The sequence below is a fragment of the Melopsittacus undulatus genome, chromosome 2 (genome assembly GCF_012275295.1).
Source record: "Melopsittacus undulatus isolate bMelUnd1 chromosome 2, bMelUnd1.mat.Z, whole genome shotgun sequence".
NCBI classification, from domain to species: Eukaryota; Metazoa; Chordata; class Aves; order Psittaciformes; family Psittaculidae; genus Melopsittacus; species Melopsittacus undulatus.
Window position 1 is genome coordinate 86,501,417 of NC_047528.1, and position 24,460 is coordinate 86,525,876.

The 24,460-nt window shown below is 44.5% G+C and overlaps 1 protein-coding gene across 1 annotated transcript; it reads right to left on the reverse strand.

Moving 5' to 3' along the window:
- Window positions 1-11,587: 11,587 nt before the first annotated feature.
- On the reverse strand, window positions 11,588-16,015 carry RPL8 (ribosomal protein L8). The gene is made up of 6 exons (XM_005151725.3): window positions 15,933-16,015; window positions 15,528-15,671; window positions 13,798-13,939; window positions 13,139-13,357; window positions 11,968-12,083; window positions 11,588-11,787 (listed from the first exon to the last, which is right to left on the reverse strand). The coding sequence occupies exons 2-6, from the start codon at window positions 15,663-15,665 to the stop codon at window positions 11,629-11,631; spliced, it is 774 nt and encodes a 257-aa protein (XP_005151782.1). The 5' UTR covers window positions 15,666-15,671; window positions 15,933-16,015; the 3' UTR covers window positions 11,588-11,628.
- Window positions 16,016-24,460: the final 8,445 nt, after the last annotated feature.

The window sequence follows — 24,460 nt, forward strand, 5'->3', positions numbered from 1 at the left end:
TGTTTTGTCCTGTGGTGTGTGTTGTTTTTTGTTTTGTTTTGTTTTGGGCTTTTTTTTAATGGACTGCACAGAAACGTGAATTCTGTGCAGTGGCACTATGCTGAATTCTGGAACAACAGTCACATTGAGATTCTGTGCACAAAAACAAAATTGGCCCTTAAGAATAAACTAATCAGGACAATTACACTGTAAAAGTTTCTTAATGTGATTTATCTTGTACTTTTTGTATGTTTTTATATATACATATATATATTTAATGAGCACAAGCTTGATGGTGTTTTTTACAAAAAAGTTGATAGAAACAAAGCTGCTTATCAGATTAAAGGTCTGTAGTTCTGAAATGGACAATGGGAAATTTGGTTGCAAGTGCATTCTTATGCATTTAGTGTAACAAGGAAGGGACACAGAAGATTTTTGAATATGCTTGTTTCAGTGATCTCTTTTATGCTTCTGTGTTTCCCTCGTGCTCAAGTTAATTCAGATTTTTTTTCATAGTTTTTAGTAATTCCATTTTACCTGGACTTAGTAAACTATCTGGATAAAGCATTCCCACTTATGTTTGGGAATGCTTGTTGGAGGTTTTAGCTCAAAAGTTCTACCCTAAGTGCTCTAGCTGAAAGAGTTCATATTTATTTGGACCAGTAATTGTTACAAACAAGCTATCTCAGAGGCGATTATTCTGTATTTTTTACTAATAGGTAAAATACATAAAGTGCTAGTTCAGCCTTGCCAAATGTGTTTGCTTTTAATAGTGCAATGATTGTAGAGACACATCAAACCTGTGACACTTCAAGGCTGGGACTCTTCAGTCATAAAACCCCCATCCCTGAGTTGAGAATGACTGCAGGGGCAGTTGTTTTTCAGGCAGCAAATGGAGAATATTGTGCATCTTTGTGACTTTGAAGAAGGACAAGCCTGTATTGTTTGTTGCAGCTGCTGCTTCTAAAAGGCTGGCTACAGTAAGGGGTGCAACATTCTCTTCACTCTGGGCAAAACAAGTTTGAATTGTACTTGACGAATATCGTACAAGTAAAAAGCTTCATATGCACATTACTGTCACAGCATTTTGGCAGCAGTCATTTTCAGGCGCTACACAGTACCTCATTGTTGATGGCACACTTGAAAATACTTGTCCTCAAAGTGCCTAAAGATTTGATTTCTGCATTACTAATTTCAGTCCTCTCTTCTGTTTAGAACAGTTACTAGGGGATCTCTGGTCTTCCACAGAATGAGCCAATAAGTAGTAAAGTCGATTACTCATGTTCCTGGCAATGTAACATCAAATACATAGAAATGGAGAATTCATAGGTGGTGTTGTATGGTGGTTAATGTGTAGCTTGACCATAGCCTTACTCAGCAGAATTTTTCCCTCTACTACATTTGGATTTAGGCTATTTAGTGACTAAAATGAGCTTTTAACACTTGCTGCTGTTAGTGTTAAAATCAGTACAGCCATATATGAAAGGAGTTGAGTTACTATTTGTGCATTAATACTTATGTTGTGCATTAATACCTATGTTTTGGTCACAGAATTGGTCACCTACACCTGTGTTACCCCACTGACAACAATGGGATTGCACAGTGTTCAATCAAAGCTTATTTGCTCTGCAGAACCTACTTCTGTGGTGATGCGCAAGCAGCAAAGGACTCTGCTTGACTTAAATTTTTTCAGATTATTTTCCCTGCTAACTACCAACTCTGAAAATGGAAGTTGTGTGTTTTTAAAGCTAAGTGCTTCTTGCTGAAATTGAGCTAGGAAGAAATGAAATTCCACAATGACATTCCTTTTTTCTTTTTTTTTTCCTCCAGAGTGAGACTTGTAGGCTATATGAGAAAATTATGTTACAGTAATTGCTATTATGCCTTTCCAGCCACTTTGTTGTGCCTAGCTTGTGTGTTTTAGCTTGTGTCATGAGAAAGCACTTAGGGCTCCAAAACTTTCCTTATATTTCCTAAGTTCCAGGAGAGAATGACATCAGCCATTCTGCCAGAGCTAAAAAGGGGAAAAAAATGGCTGCTGTAGCAATGGACTTCATTTTTGTTTCTCTCAGTTTTGTCTGCCTCTGTGTCTTTTGCCAGAAATGAATAGGCTGGTGAACTGTGTCGAGGCAAAGTGGCTCAGCGTTTTTTGTTGGGCAGTTTCAGTCACTAGGCATTGATTGCAGTGAGGCTTTCCATGCAATGACTTCAGCTTCAAATGAAAGTTAAAGGCTAACTACATAAATTAGAGGAAGAAGTGGCATGTTGGGAGATCTGCAGGGTAACCAATTAAGTGTTTATCTTTGTTAAACCTTTTTAGTCCACGTTCGCAAACCCACACTGAAAGCGAGTTCACCTCTGTGATGAAGGACACAAACCGCAGTTTTTGGGAGGATGAGGTGCTGATGCTGACATTTCTGAAGACAGGTGTGGGAGTTTTCTGTTTGTGGCCATGCTCCAGCACAGCATAATTGAGACAATTAATACTTGCTCCCTGTGTTCTTGCCTCCTGTGCTCTCCGTCATGTTCATGATACTGCTTTTGTCACAGCCATGAGATCTTGGGAATAAAGTAAACCTGACTTCTCTCTAGAGCAGGACATGAGAGGCTTTCTTGGGTAGAAGGAGGAACCATCTTGTAGAAATGCTGCATGCTGGACAGTGGTACTACAACAAGCAGAAAGCAAGTGAAACAAACCCAGCTACATCCTTCTGTGTGAGTTCTGTTCCTCTTGCAAGTGGTCTCCTGAGGAACATGACAGCAAACAGCTCTTTAAAGCACAGTGCATGTCATGCGTGTTTCTGCCTCACAGCTAGAGTTGATCTCTAGTAGTGCAGTACAGATCCCTGGGCAGCAGCAGCACAGGCAACACACCCTCTATGCCCTCCATATTGTTCCAAGGTGTTCATTTCCCTTCCTTCCATTGCTCTGTGGGGATTGTCACCTTGACAGATACATTTACACTGAGACTTGCCCTCCCTCACAGACCAGGCAGCTTTGCTGCACTAGAAGGGCTTTAATTCAGTCTGAGCACTGTCACTTTTACAGTGTGCAACTTCTTAAGGTTCATGCTATAAATGTCCTTTTATTTATAAGAATTTCCCTAGGAGTAACTTTTAAAAGTGTCAAATACTTTTGTCTTTTTATACAAGTGTTCAGTCCTGCCCTGCCATCTCTTTACCATAGGTTGTTCTCAGAACTGTTGACACAGATTCCAGCGCTTAAATTCAGAGGAACTCCCATAATCTGATTTTTCCAATGCAAGGTGTGGTGGAGCTGTGGATTTCAACTGTGTTTGTATGATTCCTGTTGATTTCAGCACCGTAAGAGTTGAAGTTGCTGATGTTGGCAGTGATCAGGACAGATAAGTCAGCAGGTAGCACGAAAGATGGCTGTCTTACTGGCTTTGTTTACAGTTGTTTGCAGACAATGAAATCAAAACAAGCACAGGAGAGCTAGTTTCTGCAGGAGAAAACCACTCCTGAGTAAGGGCTAATTTTTCATCAGATTTTAAATACCCAACTCTGCATTTTTTAGCTTTATAATTCCTTTAAAACTGCTTTTTAATAATAAAACTGGCCTACAGGTTGTTTCCATGGAAGAATTTCATATAGCCTTAATTACATGAGCACAATTCTGAAACAACAGCATCATTCTTCAATGGTCAAAATAATGTGCGAATGTCTTCTGGTATTTAACAACGAGCTAACCTTGAATAATGAAAAGAGGAGGAAAAAGAAAACAGGTTCTATGAATTTGGCCAAAATCTAACCATCGAAGAACATCCAGTGCAGGAAAATAAGACCATTCCCTTCTTTTCTGTATCTATATTATCTTAAATGTCTGATGGTTTTTATTCTTAACCTACAGCTGCTGTTCCAGTAACTTGGTTTATGTTGCCCCAAGCTGTGTAGTTTGCAGCTTCCTGACACATCTGCAGTTACATCCGCTCTGGTCCGTACTGGAGCAAAATCTTTAAATGTCTACTTTTCCCCTACAAGCCATGTGGCCATTCCACATTTCTGTTGTCACTGTAGTGACATGCTGTTCCTGTTCTCATACAACAACCAGAGCTGGGTGAATGCTGTCAAAGTGTGATTTCACCTGAGCCATGAAGCGAGCAGTTATGTTCTTTTTTCGGCACTGATACCTGTGTGGGTGCAGCTTTTGAAGGCATTGATTGCATTTTTTGAAGCTTTATTTATTGACATTCTGCTCAGTTCTTGTCCTTCACTCCTGAACTCCTGTCAATCATTTCTTAGGATTCTTTCTAACCAAGTTTCTCACTCTAGATTGCCAGGATCATTTTCTATGTAATACTTTTGTATTTTCTTGGAATCAAATCCCTTCACTTGCCATGATGGCTTTTACCTTCCTTTCTGCCTACCCCTGCTGTTCTGCTGTTGGCTGTTACAGAAGAGCCATGTTCACCAAGGCAGCAGAGCCTTTTACAGGGCAGCAGCAGCAGTCACAGCCTTGACAAGGTGAGCTTTGTCATCTCTTAAATCTTCTCAGAACAAGTGTAGGATATGAAGGCTGTATGCTGTGGGTGGCAGTCTTGAATTCAAACAGCTTGTAGCTTACTGGGGTTTAGGCTTGGGGTTTTTTGCTTCATTTTCTGTCTTGGACAGTTAGTTCCTACAGGTGACTAAAACCAATAGGTCTCACTGGAATCTACTTTGGAAATAAGGCTGATTGAAAACTTGGACACTTTTTAATACACTTGATTGTATTTAAATTTGTAGGTGCTTTAGAGTCCTTATTCTTCTGGAAGCCAATTCAGAAGCTTGGCAAAGCAAAGACAGGTCTTTGGGATTTAATGATACAAATTCCACCTACCTGTCCTGCTGTGTGACATCAGGACAGGTGAATGTCAGAAACGGACATGTCTCACTGAAGGGAGGGAGGTCACGCTGAATGAAGCCCCTGGGGACCTGGAAGTGCTGAACATGCTTTGCCTGCCCTCGCACACACCACTGAGTGTGATCCCTCCTGAACCTCAGGCCTCCCCCCACACTGAAGAATTGGTTTGTGGCAGGAAGCTGATTAAGGAGCATGTAAAGCATTTTGTATCCTTCTGCTCTAAGATCTGTACGGAGCTGAATTCTCTGGGTGAGCAAAGACAGGAGTGAGCTGAGCGAGAGGCCTTGCAAGCTTGTTCTGTTAATACTTTCTACCTCTTGACGTTCACTGCCGTGCTGCTGCAGACTGATGCACCGGGAAATGGCTTTAGCAGCGTGACAACTTATGGGTCAGGCCAGTGCGGGTGCAGGAATAGTTAGTTGGTCAGGCTGGCACAGAGCTCCCTGCCCTCCAGGGGATGTGTGAAGTGGTCTGCAGCTGACTCAGAGTAGGTGCTGATGGTTTGCATCCCAGCAAAGGGACTGGTGTTTTTCAGGTGGCACCATGTGGACTCACAAACGCTTCTGCTCGGTCTCTCTTGCTACCTCCTTACTAATGGGAAGCAGCATGAAATCCATCTGCAACTAATGCAGTTCAAGCAGTGCAAGCGCAGGGAGGTGTGTTGGTTTGTAGCTGTGTTGATACAGAGGGGATTTAGAGATGTCAGTGTGAAAAGACCCTTCTGTACATCAGCCCAGGTGTTCATCCAGAAAGAAATGTTTCCAATTGCTACGTGGTTGTGTGTAAGACTGAAATGCTGAAAGAGAATTGTGTAACCCTCCCAGGCCGAGTCTGAGCAACACCTGGCATTGTCTTTCTGAACACTTCTGCAGCCTGAACCAAAAACCTGCGGTGGGAATGTAGACTTACCATGTAGAAAACTTCAGTCGTGTCACTTCTCTCTGTCTTCAGAGCAATCAACATGACTTTTGATGTAGGTTTTAGATTATGTGTATATACAAATCTGGTTGGAGTACCAACAGCAAACCATAAATAAAATGTGGACTTAACTGAAGAATGGGCCAGTGGAGGCCTGTTGTGTTGAATTTATTAAAATACCATGTAACGAAGTTGTGGATGGAAGAGACTCGCTGTGATGAAGACAGGGAAATAAAGCTGGGGTGTCCTCAGTTCGGGAAGGGAGTCAGGTTTGCTGTTGCCTTTGCATCTGTTACAGCACATAAGAACTGGTTTGACTGCACTGTAGCTGCTGGAGAAGACTTGGCTGCTTGGGAATACTCCCAGGGGTCATTCCACCTTCATGCCTGCTGTGAGGGCCAATGGCTCCTGTAAAATGCACTTGTCTCTCCTTGGTAGCAAGTGGTTATCCCAGGGAGAGGTGCCCTTTCACACTCCAGGTGCCAATGATCCGGTTGCTCTGCTCCACCTAAGCAAGAGCCACCATGTAAAAGGACTTCAAAGTGGGTGTAATGGAGAGCTAATGGAAGCCGCTGGTTTACTGTCTGCCCTTAGCATGGCTTTGAAGACATAACGGAAAATACAAAACAATGGCAAATTACTGGGAATTTATAGTATTACCATCAAATAACAAACTACTTAAGACACCCAGGGAAGCAGGTAACACCTGGGTTTATTATAGGCCTGTTCAGTTGATGTCACCCATCTGAACAGACGGATGTGCATGTGAATGTGTTAGCAAAAATAAGAATTCAGGAAAAATTCTGGACACGTCCCCCTGGATCGTTACAGGCCGGGAGGTTTGTTATAAACTGGGAGAAGAAAGCTGTTGATCAAGACAGCAGAAAGGTAAAAAGTGCCTCACGCAGGTGTGTTCTGTTCTCACGTTTCTCTCTGAGAATTCATTAATGCCACAGCATTTAAAAAACCTTAAAAAAACCCAATTTTTTATTTCCATGGTGACTGTGAAACACACCATGATTCATCAGTCACCTGAATGAAGCCTTTTAGCATGTAGGCTCCTGTGGGTTTTACTGCAGCTGAAAACATGACCCAAAGCATTTCCCTTGGGTTGGTACTCGCTTACCTGGTAACATCAACCCAAGGGTCAGTGTTACAGTTCTATTGCTGAGGCTTGTTTCCCTCTCTTCTCTTTGCAAAATCTCGGGATGGGTTTGCTCCAACCTTGTTCTACCTCATGTGGTTTCTTCACCTCTCCCTTCCTACTTCCTCCCTCCCTGCACTGGTGCATGGCAGGCTGTGCATCCTCTGCAGGGGGGGCACTCAGGCTGCGGGTGTCCCGGTGGGGTGGCAGCAAGGAGGGCACGGGAGGGGAGAGCCTCGGCCCTGCCCACCTCTGGGTGCAGTCTGGCTTCTGACCTGTGTGTCTGGGCACGTCTGCCAAGCTGCTGAGGTATCGGAGGAGCAGGAGGTGGGAAAGGGATAACGATGTTAATGAGGGCATCCTGTTACGATGAAAGAATTTGGGATACATGTCAATGCTTAGGTAGAACCTGATGGATCTCAGTACACTCTTAAAGTGTAAAGAAAATGCTGGTTGGTCTTTCAGTGGGAAGGAAATTGAAACCCTTCTAAAGGAAGACTTTTTAGTGCTTCACTGGTTTGTCTTTTATTTCTTTTATCCCTTTCTTTCTTTTTTGTTTTAGCAAACAAAGCCTTACACTGAAAACAGTCACTGAAATTCCTTAACGTCTTTCTGTAAAGCAACAGTTTGCTTCACTTCAAGGTTTCTGATGTCCCTGTAACAATGCTGATCTTCAGGGGGATGATGATGATTATTTGTATTACTATTTCAATACTAAGCCTGGCTGTAATGTTTGAAGTTGGTCTGTTTATATAGTAGCTCATGTCCTCCGTGCAGCATAAGGGCTGAGAATTGAGACACCCATCCACGAAATAAGTATTCTTGATATAAACTATATAAGCATATCAACTGTGTATTCTGTCATGCTGATAAGAACAGCTGGTTTGAGCAAGAGGTTGTTGAATACGACACGCATTTAAAATATAATTACTAGGGGTGAATATAAAAGCATATGATGAGGTACGGGGGTAGGAGAAGCACAGGACCATGCAAGGGTGCAATGTGCTTTCTATTGAGCCATAGTTTGGGTTTATTCTGTTAACTTACAGTTGAAAGTGTTTTGGGAGCTCAGATGTCCATCCACTTCACCACCAGGTCAGCAGGCCTCTTTCCTATTGTCTGTGGTCATCACCTCACCACAAAGGGCTGTTTGGAGCCTGGAGTGGAGGGACCTCCCTGCCAGCTGATGCAGACGCAGGGGAAGGAGGCAGCTTTCATTTCTTCTGTTGGCATGTTGTGGCATCAGTGGTACCCAAGCTGTGTAACATCACAGTGCAGCAGCCACCTGTGTACAGCCAAGGCTGGAAATCTGTTTACTTCACTCTACAGTAAATGTCTCACGTGTGAATCCCAGGACCAGCCATAGATCATGGTTGAATACACCAGATCCTGTTGTATTTAATGTTCTTCATTTATCAGGTGTCCAAACACTGTCCCACTCAATACTGCCGTGTTTGCACCACATCTTTGTTGTTTGAAAGCAGTAAGCCTGCATCGAGGATCTTGCCAGACAAGGTGGTAAAAGAAGGCCCTGGTATCTTTGCAGTGTCCCTGTCTTTATTAATTTCCAGTTTCTACAGTGTAAATCCGGAAGGAGCCACCCCCCTGTCCAGCTGAACCTCCTGCCTGCTGCAGGTGGCTGATGCTCCATTTGGCCTGTGCAGAATCCAGTGACTGACATTAACTTCAATCACAGTTTCATTTTCCATTCAGTGCTCTCACAGATCCTCCCAGACTGAAACAAGCTCCTTGATGCTCAGTGATGGATTTTTATGTTTGGTTTCTTATTATTCTTATCACATTATTAATTCTCTATCACAGAGGTAACATAGTAACATAGTTATTTCTCCTGTTGTGTAATCTGATGGAGTTTACCTGCTTATCTTAGATTAGGTCTTCAGTTTGGGAAACAAATTTCAGGTCATCGCAATTTTTCATTTTAGATTGGTTTCTTTAGGGCTGTTTTTTTCAATCAGTCATTTTATTTCATTCCCTCTCCTCTCACATTTGTTTTCATTAATTTTCTAGCACCCTTAGTGCTAGGACTGGCAAGCATTTTGCCTTGGAGAATGTCTGTCTTGTGCTGTGGTCACTTGCTAAGATCACTGTGGCTTTTTTAATGTAAGTTACGTTACTGGACTAGAAGTGTCTGTCTAGAGTAATTTCTCCTCTGAATTAAGTTCTGGTGTTGCTCTTCTGTGATTTGCCCTGTCAGCTCGTTTGGCAGCCTGGCTGTTTCATCTGTCTCAACACCATTGAGGCTGAGGACTCCCATGGATGTCAGTGGCCTTTGTGCCACCATCAGCATGCTTGTGGTGCAGTCCCACCAGCATGGGGGTTCCTACAGCCTGATGCTTGCAATTGTAAATCCTGCTCTGCATGTACACACGCACTTGTGGGCTCCCTGAAATTTTTCCAACCACAGTCTCATTTAAAATTCCACCTCTGGCTTGATCTGTTCCTGCAACTCAGTTTGGGTAGTCCTGTCCTGCTCTAAAATGAAATGTGTGTTACCCCAGGCACCATGTTATTACCTATTCATGTCCTTAAATCTTTTGTGTGTGGCCACATGGGCACCCTCAGCTGACTGGCATGAATCCCCTGCTCAGCAATTATGGGGTGACATTTAGAACATGCTCTGGGCTTTTCCACAATCCTGGCTTTCACTTTTCAGGTAGTCTTTCCAAAGGGGAGGTTAAAACTTGGTGTGCATCCAGGCCTGTGGGATGCAAATGTGAAAGGTTAAGTCTCCAATTTGTAGTAAACTTCGTAACAAGACTGTAGTAGTTGTTACTTACAACACAGGCAATTGTACCTCTGTTTGGTGAATGGACTCAAACCTTTAAAATACTACTGTATGAATTTAAACACTTCAGATCTTGCATACATTTACATTGTGTTTGTAGCTGCACTCAGCACTGCAATATGGTACGTTTTTACCCATACAATTACTCGGTACCTCTAGATTGCACACTGCTGCTCACAGCTGTTGGCTGTGAACAGAGCCAGAGCCTGGGATCAGCAACAAAGGAGGCAAGGATGTCCCCATTTTGAGGAAGTGTGTGGAGTCAAACCCAACAGCCACTAGAAACCATGGTTTCAGCAGGTCCTTTAGGTGCATTTAACACAAATTATTCTGGAAGTTCTTTGTACTGACAGCTTGAAAGTACAGCTCTCATGGGAGGAAATGTATTGTGAAATCTGTCTTAACCTGGCTCTTGCCAAGGTAGCAATTTGAGCATTAAGTACTTTAACTGTTCTTCTGGTAGTTTGGGAGTGCTATTTAGAACCATGTCAGGAAAACACAGGTGTAGAAGCAAGAGCTTCTGATGTCATGGCAGAAACATGAGATCACTTTCACTTACCTTGGTGGCACTGGGGGCATATATAAATAGGAACATTTGTCATTATTTTCCCCAACTGTGATCTGGTGCCTTTTTTCCTCAAGGTATGTGCCTGATTTTTTAATCCCTTTCCTCCCTAGGCATGCATGAACAGCTACATTATAGTGGGTGGATAAAGGTAGCTTTTCTTTTAGCTTTGCATTGCACTGGATTCCTATCAGTACAAGTTCATACTCATGTGGAAGCTTGGCACCAGCATTTTGGGATCAAAGGCATTATTGATTTTGTATGTGGACATGAGCTACCCTACACCTCAAGGGAATAGTCGGCTCAAAAGAGCAAATATGCTTTTGTGTTCCATATATATTGTCACATACTCCAAAGGATCATTGCTTTACTGTTTGGGAATATCTAGCCAGTAGATGAATCCATGTCCCTGTAGCACTTCCAGTTCTGCAGGAGTTAATCACAACAAAAGTTACACCTTTAAAGGGTCTGTGACCTGACCACGTGCCTCTGCTGCTGGCCTGCAACAAGGGTGATGCTGCATGAAGTCACGACAGCAGGCTAGGGCTGAGCACTCTGCTGAAGCTGCAGCAGGCAGGGATGTTTAACCCCTGGGCACCCCCCTCAACGAAGTGTGCTGTCACCCCATGCACACTTAGGCTTCTGCAGCACCAGTCTCAGCTGAGCCATCAAGAATACAGCTCCCCAGTGTGAAGCAGCACTGCCATTACCTGTTATCACAATACCTAGGAGTATCCAGCCAGGAAAAGCTGGATCCCACTCTGCAGAATGACCTGCAAAGGAGAGGATTTTGAAGCTGTTTCCCCATTCCAAATACCGATGAGTAAAGGTGGCAGGCTGAGTTTGTGTTTACAGGGAGGCACCTTTGATTCTGTTGAAGCTGGATGGTTCCAAGAAGAGTCCCAAACTTGGCAGTTAACAGTAGCTGAAACTTATCTCTAAGTTCTACAGCTCTCACAAGCTCTTCCTCCAAACACAGGAAGTAAAAAATGGAAAACTGTTAAGTCTAGGAACCTGGAAAACTGAGCACCCTTCAACTATTTCAGCCAATAAACCTGATTACCAACAAATCTAAGTAACTACAGAACTAGGCCAGTGTTTACATCACACATGGACACAAGAGCATTTACAGTGTTATTCCAGCCTATAGCATCAGCTCACAGAATGAAGTGCTGGCTGAAAGAATTCCTACTCTTCAAGGTGGGGAAAAAAACCCAAACCCAACCTTATCTCCACTCACCACATCCCCTACTGAGTATTACCCCTACTTGAGCCATACTTCAGTAACAGGTAACTTGAACTTGACACAGGCTATGTTTTAAGAATTTATTCTGTAAACTCCACAGTGGGTCTTTAGTTCTCTTTTTCTTGCACAGTCTTTGTTCCACGCAGCCTTCCGGTACGGCGGGCAGCAATGAGACCAACTTTGCGCCCAGCAGGAGCATCTCTCCTGATGGTTGAAGGCTTGCCAATGTGCTGATGGTTACCACCACCAAAGGGATGTTCTACAGGCTGTGGAAAAGGAAAGCGAGTAGTCAATATAAATAATAGAAACTAGTAATGATGCTTAAAAGCAATAAATTGACTTAAGGGAACAAAAAAAGCCTTCTTTCAGATACCTGGCAGGCTGCTTCACACAGCAAACACATCCCTTCTAAACCATAAAAAAGTGAAAATGAAGAATGGACTCACATTCATGGCCACACCACGGACACGTGGCCAGCAGTTCCTCTTTGCCTTGTATTTGTGATAAGCACGGCCAGCCTTCAGGATAGGCTTGTCAATACGACCTCCACCAGCAACAATCCCTGGGGAAAAAAAAATGCAGGAATAGTAACACAGAAATACAACAGACAGGAGTGCAAAAGAGCGTTTAAGAACAAGACTAACTCTTAACAATATTCAAGTTCTAAGAATGAGCTTCTGTATCTCAGATCATACTACTATGTGCTGCCAGTTTCTTTATTGAAACGCTGTCATAAACCCAAAGTAGTAAATACCAAACAATCCCAGGTGTGTACTCAAACTTGTATTTTCCAGCCAACACTACCAGGGAGATGGGACTCAAGCCACCAGCCATACACCTAGTGCTCTGCAAGGGGACACGCACCTTAATCACTGCTTCTCCATCCATCCATACAGGGTTGAGACCTTATCAGTTTTATTGCTGCAATTTCTTGGGTAATGGAAACAACAGGTTTTCCATTAAAGAAAATGTGAACTGAAAAATTTCAGGGGCCTTTCAAGAACTTTAAGGTCTAATATCTAGTTATTTCATAATTTATTTAGTCAATTTTACTAGAGTAACAGGCCATGAATTTGGTGTCTTCGGTGTTGAGAGGCAGGCATGTGTCATTTGCTGGCTGAGCACAGCCTAGATCTCAGCTGTCAGCCAAGCATACAACAAACCCGGTAAAACCTCTGCCTGACAATGGTATTTTACTTCCTTGCCAGACCTTCCAGAACACTGTTCTACTGACAACACTCCCTAGTACTACCCCAAAGGCCCAGTGTACCAAAAGCAGGAAACCATTAGCAACACTTTCTATAGTTCTTCCCCAAAGACTGTAGATTTTACAGGCTGAGCAGCTCCATTACAGCTTGAGGACAATGGGCATCTACTTTTATGTCCTCTCACTTGCTCAAACCATCTCCAGACTTAATTTATCATTAACCAAAAGCAATGCAGGCAAAAGACACAAGTCAGGCACCTGTGCACAGACTGTACTGGTGCATAATCCTGGTCCAGCCTGTGAGTAATGCTACTTTTAAGACAGGATTAGAACCTGGGCCCCTGTTTGAAAGCTTGCTTAGCAGTATGCCAACTCAGGTACAAGACAAGTTCATCATTGTCACTCATTACCAACAACGGCTCTGTTTGCAGAAGAAATCACTTTTTTGGAGCCAGAAGGCAGCTTCACCCTTGTTTTCTTTGTTTCTGGGTTATGAGAGATGACGGTGGCGTAGTTTCCAGAAGCACGGGCCAGCTTCCCACGGTCACCCGGTTTCTCCTCAAGGCAGCACACGATGGTCCCTTCTGGCATAGTACCAACAGGTAGGACATTGCCGATGTTCAGCTGAGCTGCAAAGAACAATAAGAGAATCCACAGCCTCATTCAGGCTCCTCTACTTGAATTACAATTCTATTTAACATGGGCAACGTACACAGAAGGGTACCGCACACACACTTCAGTAGTGACAGGCAGAAGCACTTTTTGTTGTCTGTTCTGAAACCCAAGTCCCACCCTGGGTGCAGCAGAAAGGCAGGTAACAGGGCATCTGTGTAAAACAACCCAAAAACTTGCCAAAGTCTGCAATTAGGCTTATTAGAGTCAAAACAGGCTGCATGAGGAGATGGTAATCTCCAAGAAGGATACCTAGGTCTGCTTAAAGCTAGCGGAAGCTGCTGCAGTGTCACAGCTCACAACCACACTTGGCCATCATGGTTCAGACATGTTGTCTCTTTCAGCACTCTGAAACTGCTCAGGCAACACCAAGCACACACCTTCAACCCTAACTGACCTTTCTTGCCGCAGTACACGAACTGCCCGGTGTGAATACCCTCTGCAGCAATGAACAGCTCCGTCCTCTTCTTAAACCGGTACGGATCACGGAAGGCAATCTTGGCTAGTGGAGCACCTCGGCCAGGGTCATGGATGATGTCCTGTTGGAATACAGAGGTGCCTTACAGAAGAGGACAGGGTTTGTCATGCGTTCTGCAGAAACCAAAGAACTAAGAAAATTGGAGATGATTACTACTGAGGTAATTCTCACCAGGACCTCCTTCCTTGGGGGGCATCTTGATTTCTCTTGATGGGAATGAGTTGAAGATTGACATTTGTAAGAATACAAGTATCTGTACCACACTCTGGTTCAGTGTGCTGCCTGAAACTGATTCTGAACTGGCTTATTCCTGACACTGTGCAGACAGCAGATCTCCCCTTAGAATAAATCCACTTTCTCTAGTTCGACTCTTAGAATGATTTGGATTGGAAAGGACCTTAAGATCATCTAGTGTCAACCCCCCTGCCACAGGCAGGGATGCCTCACACTAGACTATGTCACCCAAGGCTCTGTCCAACTTGGCCTTGAACATTGCCAGGGATAGACCCTTTACCACTTTTTTGGCAACCTTTTCCAGTGTCCCACCACCCTCACAGGAAAGAACTTCTTCCTTATATCTAACCTGAACTTCCCAACCACTAGTTGCCATCCACATCTGGGGAGAGACAAAGTTGGACACCAGCAGCAATTTCTCCAAGTGTTTTCTTAGAATGGCAGGGTTTCTCTCCTTCTGGTATTAAGTACACAAGTTACCCAAAGCCAAAGCGAGGTACCACAGGTTTACTGTTTCTTTTTCTCTCGGAAAAATATGTGAATTCTAATCCTTAATTACACCAACATTCCAACACACAAACACACAGCCAGGTGATTCAAGCTTTTCACAATATGTGTGTTTTCTAGGAAAGCTCAGATATGGCTGATGCCCAATATTAGTGTTTTTTTTAATGTTTTCAACCCTGTTTGTTGAAACCCAACTTCCCTTTCCCTCCCTTGCATTACATGCCTACAAATGTACCTACCTACTTTCAATCACAGTGAGTATGAAGTAAGATTTTTCTCCAGCCTGAAGATGACCCTGCTCTGACAGGCTGAAGAGACAGCCTGACGTTCAGAGCACCCAGCTAAGGTACCCAGTGTCACTGCTTGCAGTCTAAGTCAATGATGTACAAAAATACCTACAGCACACCTGAAACACTGCCCTGTACCCCAAATAACAGTCCTGTCTTGCCCCCACTGCTCACGACTAAGGTGATTGATACTACTTAGTATTAATGAACGTTGATTTCTTTTTTTAAAGTTGAAACTATATGGAAAACTCTTCTCATGTTTAAGGAGGTGCAGGGAGTTCTTAGACGATATAAAAACATACTGATATTCCTGAGTTAGCAAAATTCTTACCAGATCATGGAGCTATCTGGGTGCTGCCAGTTTATTTAAATGCTGTCATGAACACAAAGTAGTTTAGCGTTTCAAGAAACGCCACTTTTTCAACAACCCAAGAGAAGCCCCAATGAGGAGCAGCCAAACGGCTTTCAGTACAGCTGACAGGACTTCAGCTACCTTATAAAAGTAAGGCAGAACGATGCGCACCTCAGGGTCCCACGCACAAGCCCGCTAAGAGCCCTTCCAGCCTCCCATCCTCCCTCGCACGGGGCCCAGAGCAGGCGTGTAAAGGCCCCCGCCCCTACCTTGACGATGCCCTTGATGTAGCCGTGCCTCTCGGCGAAGTCGACAGCGCGGAGCTTGGCCGGGCCCTTCCTGTGTTTCACGTGTGCGCGGAAGACGGAGCCCGCGCCCTTCCTCTGGCCCCGAATCACACGTCCCATGGCGCCCTGCGGGCAGTGCGCCGGTACCCACCGTCAGCAGCGTCCCGAGCGTTCCCTCCCCCTCAGCCCCCCGCAGTCCCCGCAGCCGTCAGCGCCCGGCCGGGCCGCGGCAAGCGCACCCGCTAAGCAGCGCCATGGCCCGCCCCCAACCCCTTGGGGAGGCCGAGGGGAGACCAGGGGCAGGCCGAGGGCAGTCCCGGGGCGGCCACCGGCGGCGGGCGAGGGGCGGATGGCGACGGATGGGGGACGCGGCCACAGGAACCCTACCTGCGCTCCGGCCTCACTCGGGAAAAAGGAAGAGCAACGTCACCACCGCGACAAGGCCCTTCCGGCGCGGGGAGGGCTGGCGGCTGTCGCGTTGATGTGACGTCACTCAGCGGCGCTGCCGCGCAACCCGAGCCTGAAGCGGGAGGGCGCTGCTCTGAACTGCTTGTGTCGGATTTTTACCTGTATTAATTAGGGCGTAATTGAGTCTCGCCGAGCGGAGGTAATCGTCTTAGTGTGCCCGATCAGCCTGGCTGCGCCCGGGAAGGGGAAACGAAAGTGGTTTAAGTTCTTTAAGAGCCCGCTGGGGTTTCAGCATCAGAGGCTCTTCTTCCGGGAGATGTAGGTCACTGCTGGTGACCCACTTCACTGGATTGACTCCAGATTGACTCGTGGGAATAGGACAAGCTCATCGGTGTAGGCCGTATATGCAGTGGTTCTCCTTGCCTTGAACTGAGAAGAACCTGAGCATCCATCATTTCTTGATAGATAATCTATCCCATGTTGTTCTTCCTGGGACAAATGGGAGTCATGCCCTCAGCACTGGCAAAGAAGTCCTCATGCTAAGGGCTGGGAGAATCAGCTGCCACAGGTAAAGAGGTTAGTACAGCCATTTGCTCAGTCTGCCTGCCTGCTAGAGGCCACTGTCACACCAACAGCCACTGTGTCAGCTCCTCAGCCTGAGCTCTGCTTGACATGCTAAAGCTCAGCTTACGATAGACTGCCACTTACTTCACTTTACAGTGATACACTGTGAGTATCTTTGATTTATGGTTCCTCCTGGCTTCAACTGGGGCAGAAGTGTTTTGCTACTACATCTGACAAGAATCAGATGTATCAAGAATATCTGAATTTCCAAATAATGCCCATTAATCAGCAGATTACGTTGGTCACTCCTCTTTCATGTTCTCAGCAAGGACATAAGAAGATAAGTGATTGTCTGATGATTTAGTACAGTCATTTATTATCCTGTATCAGCTATACTTTGTATTAATTTTATTCTTATTTAATGCCTGGTGCAGTCTTGCATACTGCTGTCACCGTCTGTGAAGCTGCAGCCTTTCAGGTGTATCATGGGCTTGGCCAGCCTCCTTGCTGCTGAGGTATGGGTGCAACATGGAGGGTAAGGCTGGAACTCGAATAATTCTTTGCTCCTCCCTGACAGGTTTTAGGATGTTATGAATGTTGTTAGAAATGTCCATACTGCAACAGTGTGAAGAGTTCAGAGTTCACCATCACAACAGATGCTGTTTCAGCCTTTCCTCCCAGTAATGCTGAATGTGATTACCTACTTGTATCACCTCAGACTGCATTTGTATGTACCTCTGGATCAGAGCATGCTGCATGCCCAGGGTTACAGTGCTGGTATCATCCAGGCTGGCTCTTAAGTGCTTTTCCATCAGAGTAAAGCAGGAGGAGGATGGCAGTAGTATGCATCTAGGTCTTGCCTCTGTACCCACCCATGATTTCCTTAGGTCCCGGGTCTCTCAGAACAGTGCTGCTATGGGTCACACCTCTTGGTGCTGAAGAAATGCAAGTGTTGGGCACTACCAATGATCACTTTTCCGCTAAAATTTGAGGAAGCAGAGGCAGTGCCATGGTGTGAAACAGGGCTGTTTTCTTTTTCACTAAGCCGCCCTTCCCTGGGCTAACAGTCTCCCCAGAACCCATCCATGGGGGATTTCACTGCATGAGGAGAAGGTGGCAGTGGCATAGGTACAGCAGGATAAGCCTGTGCTGGACAACACTGCATGACACATGGGACTACTGATAACACAACAAAAGCATTGCCCACCAATATAGGTATTGCATTGTAACCTTGTTGCTTGCCAACAGCACTGCTGTGCAGTGGCTATTCTCTGCTGCAGCTTTGTGTCCTGAGATTTTGGCCTTCAGGATACCATCTCTGGTGACTGCAGCTGCTTTGGCTTAAGACATTACCGCCTTTACTGGCTGCACTGCCTCTCTGCCAGGAGGTACAGCCGTGTGGGAAGAGCAACAGAGGCAGGTCCAGCATGCTGGATTTCCCTGGCCAAGATCTCTTTTTCCACCAGGATTCAGGCTGTCCTGAGCCTGGGAGCACTGGCTCATCTGCCTGGGGTTCTCCAGGGCTTGGCAGCAAGCACAGGGATGTCCAGATAACCCAGGCACACCCTGCACAGATCAGCTCCACTATACAAGGGCCAGAGATCTGAGGCTCTTGAGAAGCCTTGAACTATGTCTTGAATTACGCATGAATTATGCCTCTTAGACATGCGCACAGAAGTCTGGATGGAAGTCTGATGGTGCTAGGCAAAACAGGGTATGTTTCCAAAGCACAGCTGCTGCACATCACAGCCCAATATTTTGGCAGTAACTTCATTCTTTGGCAGCTTAAACTACACCACTTGGCTGCGGTGGGGTCCCACATCCTGGCTACCAGAGCAGTAACGCTCAGCAGTGGGGAAGCACCCACACACACTGCTGGGGAAGGCCAGGTCTTACATCACCATAGGTACCTCCACAGCACTGTGTCTGTTGGAGCTATTCCTTGCACGTCTCCCTAGGGCTAGCAAAATTGCTGGGATAATGCAAACAGGATAAAACCACCTTTCCCCCTCTTGCTATTATGTGATTCTGGAAGAATTTTGTCAGTGTCGTGGGTAAGCTGCTGCAAATGAAGCACACTGCTTGCATGGTGGGAATCAGTCAAGGGTGTGTTGCCTTAATTAATCCTCTCATGACAGTCTGAAGCTAATTTGGTAAAGGTTAATTGCACTGTAAATAGCAAAAAGGGTGGTGTTTTGCTTGTGACAGATGGCAGCCACCTAGAAATTTTGATGAGGTTGCTGTTTGGAGAGGGGAAAGAAGAAGGAGCAAGCTTTCTCTAGGATCTGGCCTTGAGAAGAGAACTAGGAAGGGATAGCCCTAGGTCTACAAGGCATCTTTTGAAAGGAAAGGAAATAAAGATTTAAAAGTAAGATTCATATGAGGGTTTCCTCTCTGGGAATGGTGTGCTACAATGACAGTAATCCCTGACCTCCTTTCAGGTGGGCACATACCTCTGTTTATGGTCTTGCAGACCTTTCTAGGTCTTTGCATGGGATTAGGAGCCCACGTGTGGACTCCAGCCAGGCTGCAGTGTCACAGGTCCAGTCTACAAAAATAACATAGCTGCTAAGCCCCAGCAAACACACTCAGGGTGATCCCATTACCCTGGGCTGCTGCTCCCAGGGAAGGGCCCAAGTTGTGCAAGCCATCAGCTGCCACTATGGCAAAGGAAGTGCCATGGGAAGGAGCTACCACATAGACTATTGGAAGGGTCAGAGCCTTGGCTCCTGCTGTGCATCCAGAAAAACTCCCTGGACTCTGAGGAAACATCTTGGGCCTGCAGTATCCTGTATATAAAAGCAAAAGAGCCGTTTATGAGGATCCCCCCACCGTAGCCCCCCCTCCCCACTCCATTCCATCCTCAGCATCCCGGCAAGCCACAGGCCATTCATCTGTATTCAACTCTTTTGGCTTTCCAGAGGAGATGAAAATCACTTGGCTGAGATACCACAGACCTGCATTCCAGTGACTGCTCTTAAAATAAATACCTTTGCTCTCTTCAGAGGAATTTCTCCTGAAATGACCAGCTTCTGTTTGCTGTCTGGAAATAAATATTTTCCCTCAAATGTATTCATCTTCCTCCCCTCCCTCCCCCCCCCCCCCCCAGCCTGTCTCATTCCCAAACACTGGAAAGAGCTCCAGGAAAATTACTTGAGCTTTCCCTTCTGCCCTTGCATGAAGCAGATGAGGTCTCTGGCCTCAAGACAACCCCTTAATCATAATTAAATTGCAGCTCTTCTGTAAACCTTCCCTGTAGACATAGCACTGGGTGACCCGAAAAGAAGCCTTATGATTAACAGGGTTTCCTGTGTTTGCAGATCATAATTTGCAAGGCAAAAATGTACGTAGAAAAATCCTTGTCAGTTACCTAATGTACACGCTTGGCCTGTGCTCCCATTTGAATTCAGCACAAGAGAAAGAACTGGTCTCCTTCTCACTTCAGTAATGCTCATGGCATTCTCTGGGCTTACAAAGGAGTGGCAAAGCTCTTGCCTGTGGAACACAAGGGGTTCCAGCTGTGCCAGCACAGGTTTTATCACAGAAGCATGAAGGTAAGACTGGAACCGTGTGCAGAGGAAAAGTTACCAATCAGGAGCCTGCTTTCTTACTCCAAAAGGAAAGGATTCCTATATGGCCCGGCCTTTTCAAGGCCAGTGTGGGTTTGCAAGCATTTTATGTTAATCGCCACCTAATGACAGTCTGGATTCCTTGCGAGAGGAGAGACCCAGAGCTGCAGAAGGGGAAAGTCCCGATCAAAACAAAGCAATTTACATTTCACAGATGGCTTTAGCAATGCTTTTTAATTAGCCTCTGGTGACCTCTAGAGGCTTTTAGCCCAAAGCACCTGGTTTCTGAAGAGCTTTCCTGTACCACAACAACGAGCACAAGAGTTCTGCTATATTTTAGTTTCAAATCAGGATTAATTTTAGCCTTAGTGGGGAAGGTATTGGAGAATAGTAATTGATGGGTGTTCTTTTCCTCCCACTAAACATTGTAATAATAATTCTCTTTGTGCAGCAACCTCAAAGTCTGCACAGTCATTGTGGTAGGTATTCCTGAGATTCCTATTATGCAAGATACTTGCTTTGTCCATTGTCAAACAAGAGAGGAACTATTTCTCTTTCTTCATTATCTCAAATGATATATCCAACTAGCCACTGGATCTGGAAAAAATGCCCACCTATCTGGTGAGATAATCCAGCTGCTTATGTGTATGTAAGTTTCATGTGCTTAAGATACAGGCGTTACACATGCATTAAGCTGCCTCTGCACAACACAGCCTTTGTGGACTAGCCCTTGCAAAGGAGTGCTCAAATACTGTGCTAGTCCTCTCAAACTGGACTATGATCATGGTTTCTGAAAATTATTTTTACTTCAAACCCACCAGATTTGGGGCCAAGCAACACTGTATGTTGGAAAAATACCTTCCACCAGTATTGTAAAACAACAGTAAAATTACCCAGAGAGAAGAGCAATGCAAGGAAATGTCAAAGAAAAAGAATGTGTTGTTTTAGTTACACATCTGAACCAGCTTTTTTTCTTAATGAGATAAATAATAGGGGCAGCTAATGGAGAAGGGGAGAAATCTACTGAGCTAATTTTCATTCCTCTTGAGCAGCTGAGACATGGGATTGAAATCATACTGAGGAACTAAGAGAATTGGAAGGAGAGATGGAAGAGCAGTGAGATGCTGCCCAGAAAGCCATTGGGGAGTTAACCAAGAGAGGCTTACAGCCACAGAGAAGCTTAGCAAGAACCAGATAAAGAAGCTGGAGGAGGTGAAGTATATCTGTAGCAATGCACAGCTCAAACTTGCAATCTTACAGGGGTGTGTGGGAGACCTCCTAAAGATTTCTAATTTAAGAGCACCCAGCTGTACTTCAGATTTAGTTGCTTTTCCTACTAAACCCCACCAAAAAAAATTTGTTCTTCTCTTTGTATTTCCTAATGGACCTCCTACTAACACTTTAATGGCAACATTTGTTTGGTGACAACATCCCTGGAGGTTACAGCCACTATAGTTTGTGCATCCAGCTTAGAAACCAAATACAATAGCACAGGATTTTTTATTGCTTGATAGATGAGATGCACAAGGGAGAAAAAGGTATATGATTTGGTATTGTTTAGGTTTTTTATGGCATAATGATGGATGAGCTTTTTAAAAAAAAATCTTATTATTTTCTTTGGTTTGTTTCTTGGGTTTTTTTCATAATCTGTGCTTTGTTCTTGCTTTTTTTGCCATGTAATAGAGCTGAAGGGATTTCATGCCTCAAAACAGAAATGAATCCTGAGCTACTGAGGGTAATTAAAAGTGAAGATTTTAAACAGGATTTTAAAAGAATTTTTATTCAGATTGTGTAAAAACCCTTCTGAGATTGTCTCAAAAGTGAGAAACAACACATGGGAGGAAAGCTTAATTTGTTAAAGATCTGCTTTCTCCTGTATCTCCTAAGAGCAGCCTACAAAACTAATTTGATTTTGTTGGTTCTCTGAGAAGTCATCTAGCAAAAGAAGGCTGGGGGTAGGGGGGGACCTCTCTTTTTTGATATTCGTGAGATAAAAAGAAAACCAAGCTCTAAGGCCATTTGCATAAGCTTTGTGAAGCACTATAAAAGTAAAGAAGTGCTGGCCCTGTATAGCGCACAAGCATTTTTAATTTGGTTTGTTGGCTGGATACTTTTGATCAGCAGTACAACAGTGCTAATCAGAAAATGACATATACTTTTCATGTGGACTTTTCCTTAGTAAAACCTTTTGAACTTTTCTAATTCCTTAGCCAAAAATTAGGGGGAAAAATGCTTCTGCTTTTTATCCAGATACTGTTTTTCTTTCTTTTTCCCAGAGATAAATTAGGAGAAAGGGTAAAAAGAAAGATGGGAGAAAGAAAGCAAACATAAAATGGGAAACTAGAGAAGTGAAACTATTGTGTTTTTTTTCATTAAATATGCCATTCCATTTAGGATTTCCATTTCCAAATGGAAAAAATGTGACTGGCTCCAACTATAAGAACAATGCTTGAGGGCAGGCCTAAAGAGAGCAATAAATCAGAGTAGAAAATATTTTGCTTGGAAACACATCATGATTAGAACAGAAATAATCCTCTTTTTCTTCTATATGCAACATCAAATAAACACAGCTGTGTGCACAAGTGGATGCACATGCACATGCTCGTGCACATGCACACGTCTCAGCCCCATTCCCCCAGGGCCATCAGTTCTCTGGTTGCACGAGGGGTGAAGGGTTATGACTGAGGGGTTGGTGACATGGTGTCTGCTGAAAATCTCAGTAAAATAGAGTGGTGAAGCCTGGCATGCAGAGAGCACTCGGAGATGTCACTAGGAGGAAGCAACCGCTCGGCTGCAGGCCAACAGGAAACCCTGCAATAAAATACTGCTTATGTCTTAGCAATTACGGCAGTCACCAAATATTTGTTTCTCTGTGGCAAGATCACATAATGGAGGGTGGCTTTAAATTGGGGCTGTGCTGAGTGAGAGGCTTGCCAGGGTATGTGTGTACTCTGACCTCTACCCCAGACCTCAGGAGTGCTGCACAAATAATGCACAGGTTGCCTGTGTAGGTTAGATGCTTCTATAGGGCTGATAGGCTGGTACTGTACTTGACCTGGGCTCTCAGGAGCCTGTTTGTAGCACACATCAAATCTGAGGTTCACGCTGCTGCATCTGGCCTTGATACACAGGCTACACACAGACCCATCTCATGGCCAATGGGAATTTGTGTTGGGGAAATCCAAAGCACTGGAGGTGTTGCAGATGTGCTGGTGCACACCCACAGCAGCCTGTGCCTTCACAATTCTCAACCCAGTCTCAAGCACAAGATTTGTTTTCTCCATTTTGGGTCCTCTTGCTGGCCTTCCAGAGGTTGCTCTCCCAACAGGCATGGTGTTATTCTGCCTTGTCAATCTGAACATTTCCATAGTAATTTTCAGCGGCAGAAATGAAAAGAGAGCTTTATTCATTAAAGACCCCTAAGTAAAGGCAGCTTCAAGGACACTTCCAAAACCCAGCACAGGTAGACCTGGAGTGAGCCACACAAGTGGAAGTGATGCTAGGGCAGCTGCTTTCCTTACCAGTCCTAAGGAATTTCAAGATGAAAACAATTACATTAAACTGAGGCATTTAGAGGGATCCTGGGTGTGTCAAAGCTCTTCAGCAGGGGGAAAAGTAAATTCATACACCTTCCAGCAGAACTTGCTGGGATCTGTGTGGCAATTTCCTCCCTCTTAGATCTTCCAGTGTTTTTTTCCATGACACAGATAATCCAATCTAATCACTTCCATTTGACCCAGTTTAATCACCACCTTCCTGAAATGGAGTTGAGGCACTTAATGCTAACCAGCAAGCAAGGACGATGGTTCATAAAAGATCTCAGAAAATCACTGTGCAGTTCTTAACACACTCTATTTTTTTCTTTTGTTACTCAGAGTGGTAACTTCTGAGGCCTAAACCACAATACATCTTAAGCTCACTAAGCTAAAAATACTGACTCTTCAATGATAGAATACTAATGAATTCTCCATAGGAAAACTAATCTGTCTATTTCCTTTCTACAGGGAAACACACAAGTGATTAAATATCTAAAGGTCTTATACAATCTCTCTGCCTGTAACCTCATACACTGAGATTTTGACTCAGGTACTGTAAGCATGTATTTTTCTTCCTTCACAATTTGGTTTTGGCTTATTATTTCATGTCTGTCATCCTGCAATAGCACTGATTTTAATTCTGCTTTGCAAGTCCGATGTTCATTCATACAGTCTCTGCTTTTGAGATGGTTTTGTTTTTTCCTTTCAGCTATGTCAGGGAGCAGCAGGAGCAGGGTGTTCCACATGGCAAGCCTAGCTGGGAGCCCCAGGTAGCCCCACACACGATGCTCCTGGGCCAGCAGTGACAGGGTGGGGGTCTCAGGTTGGCTTCTCAGGG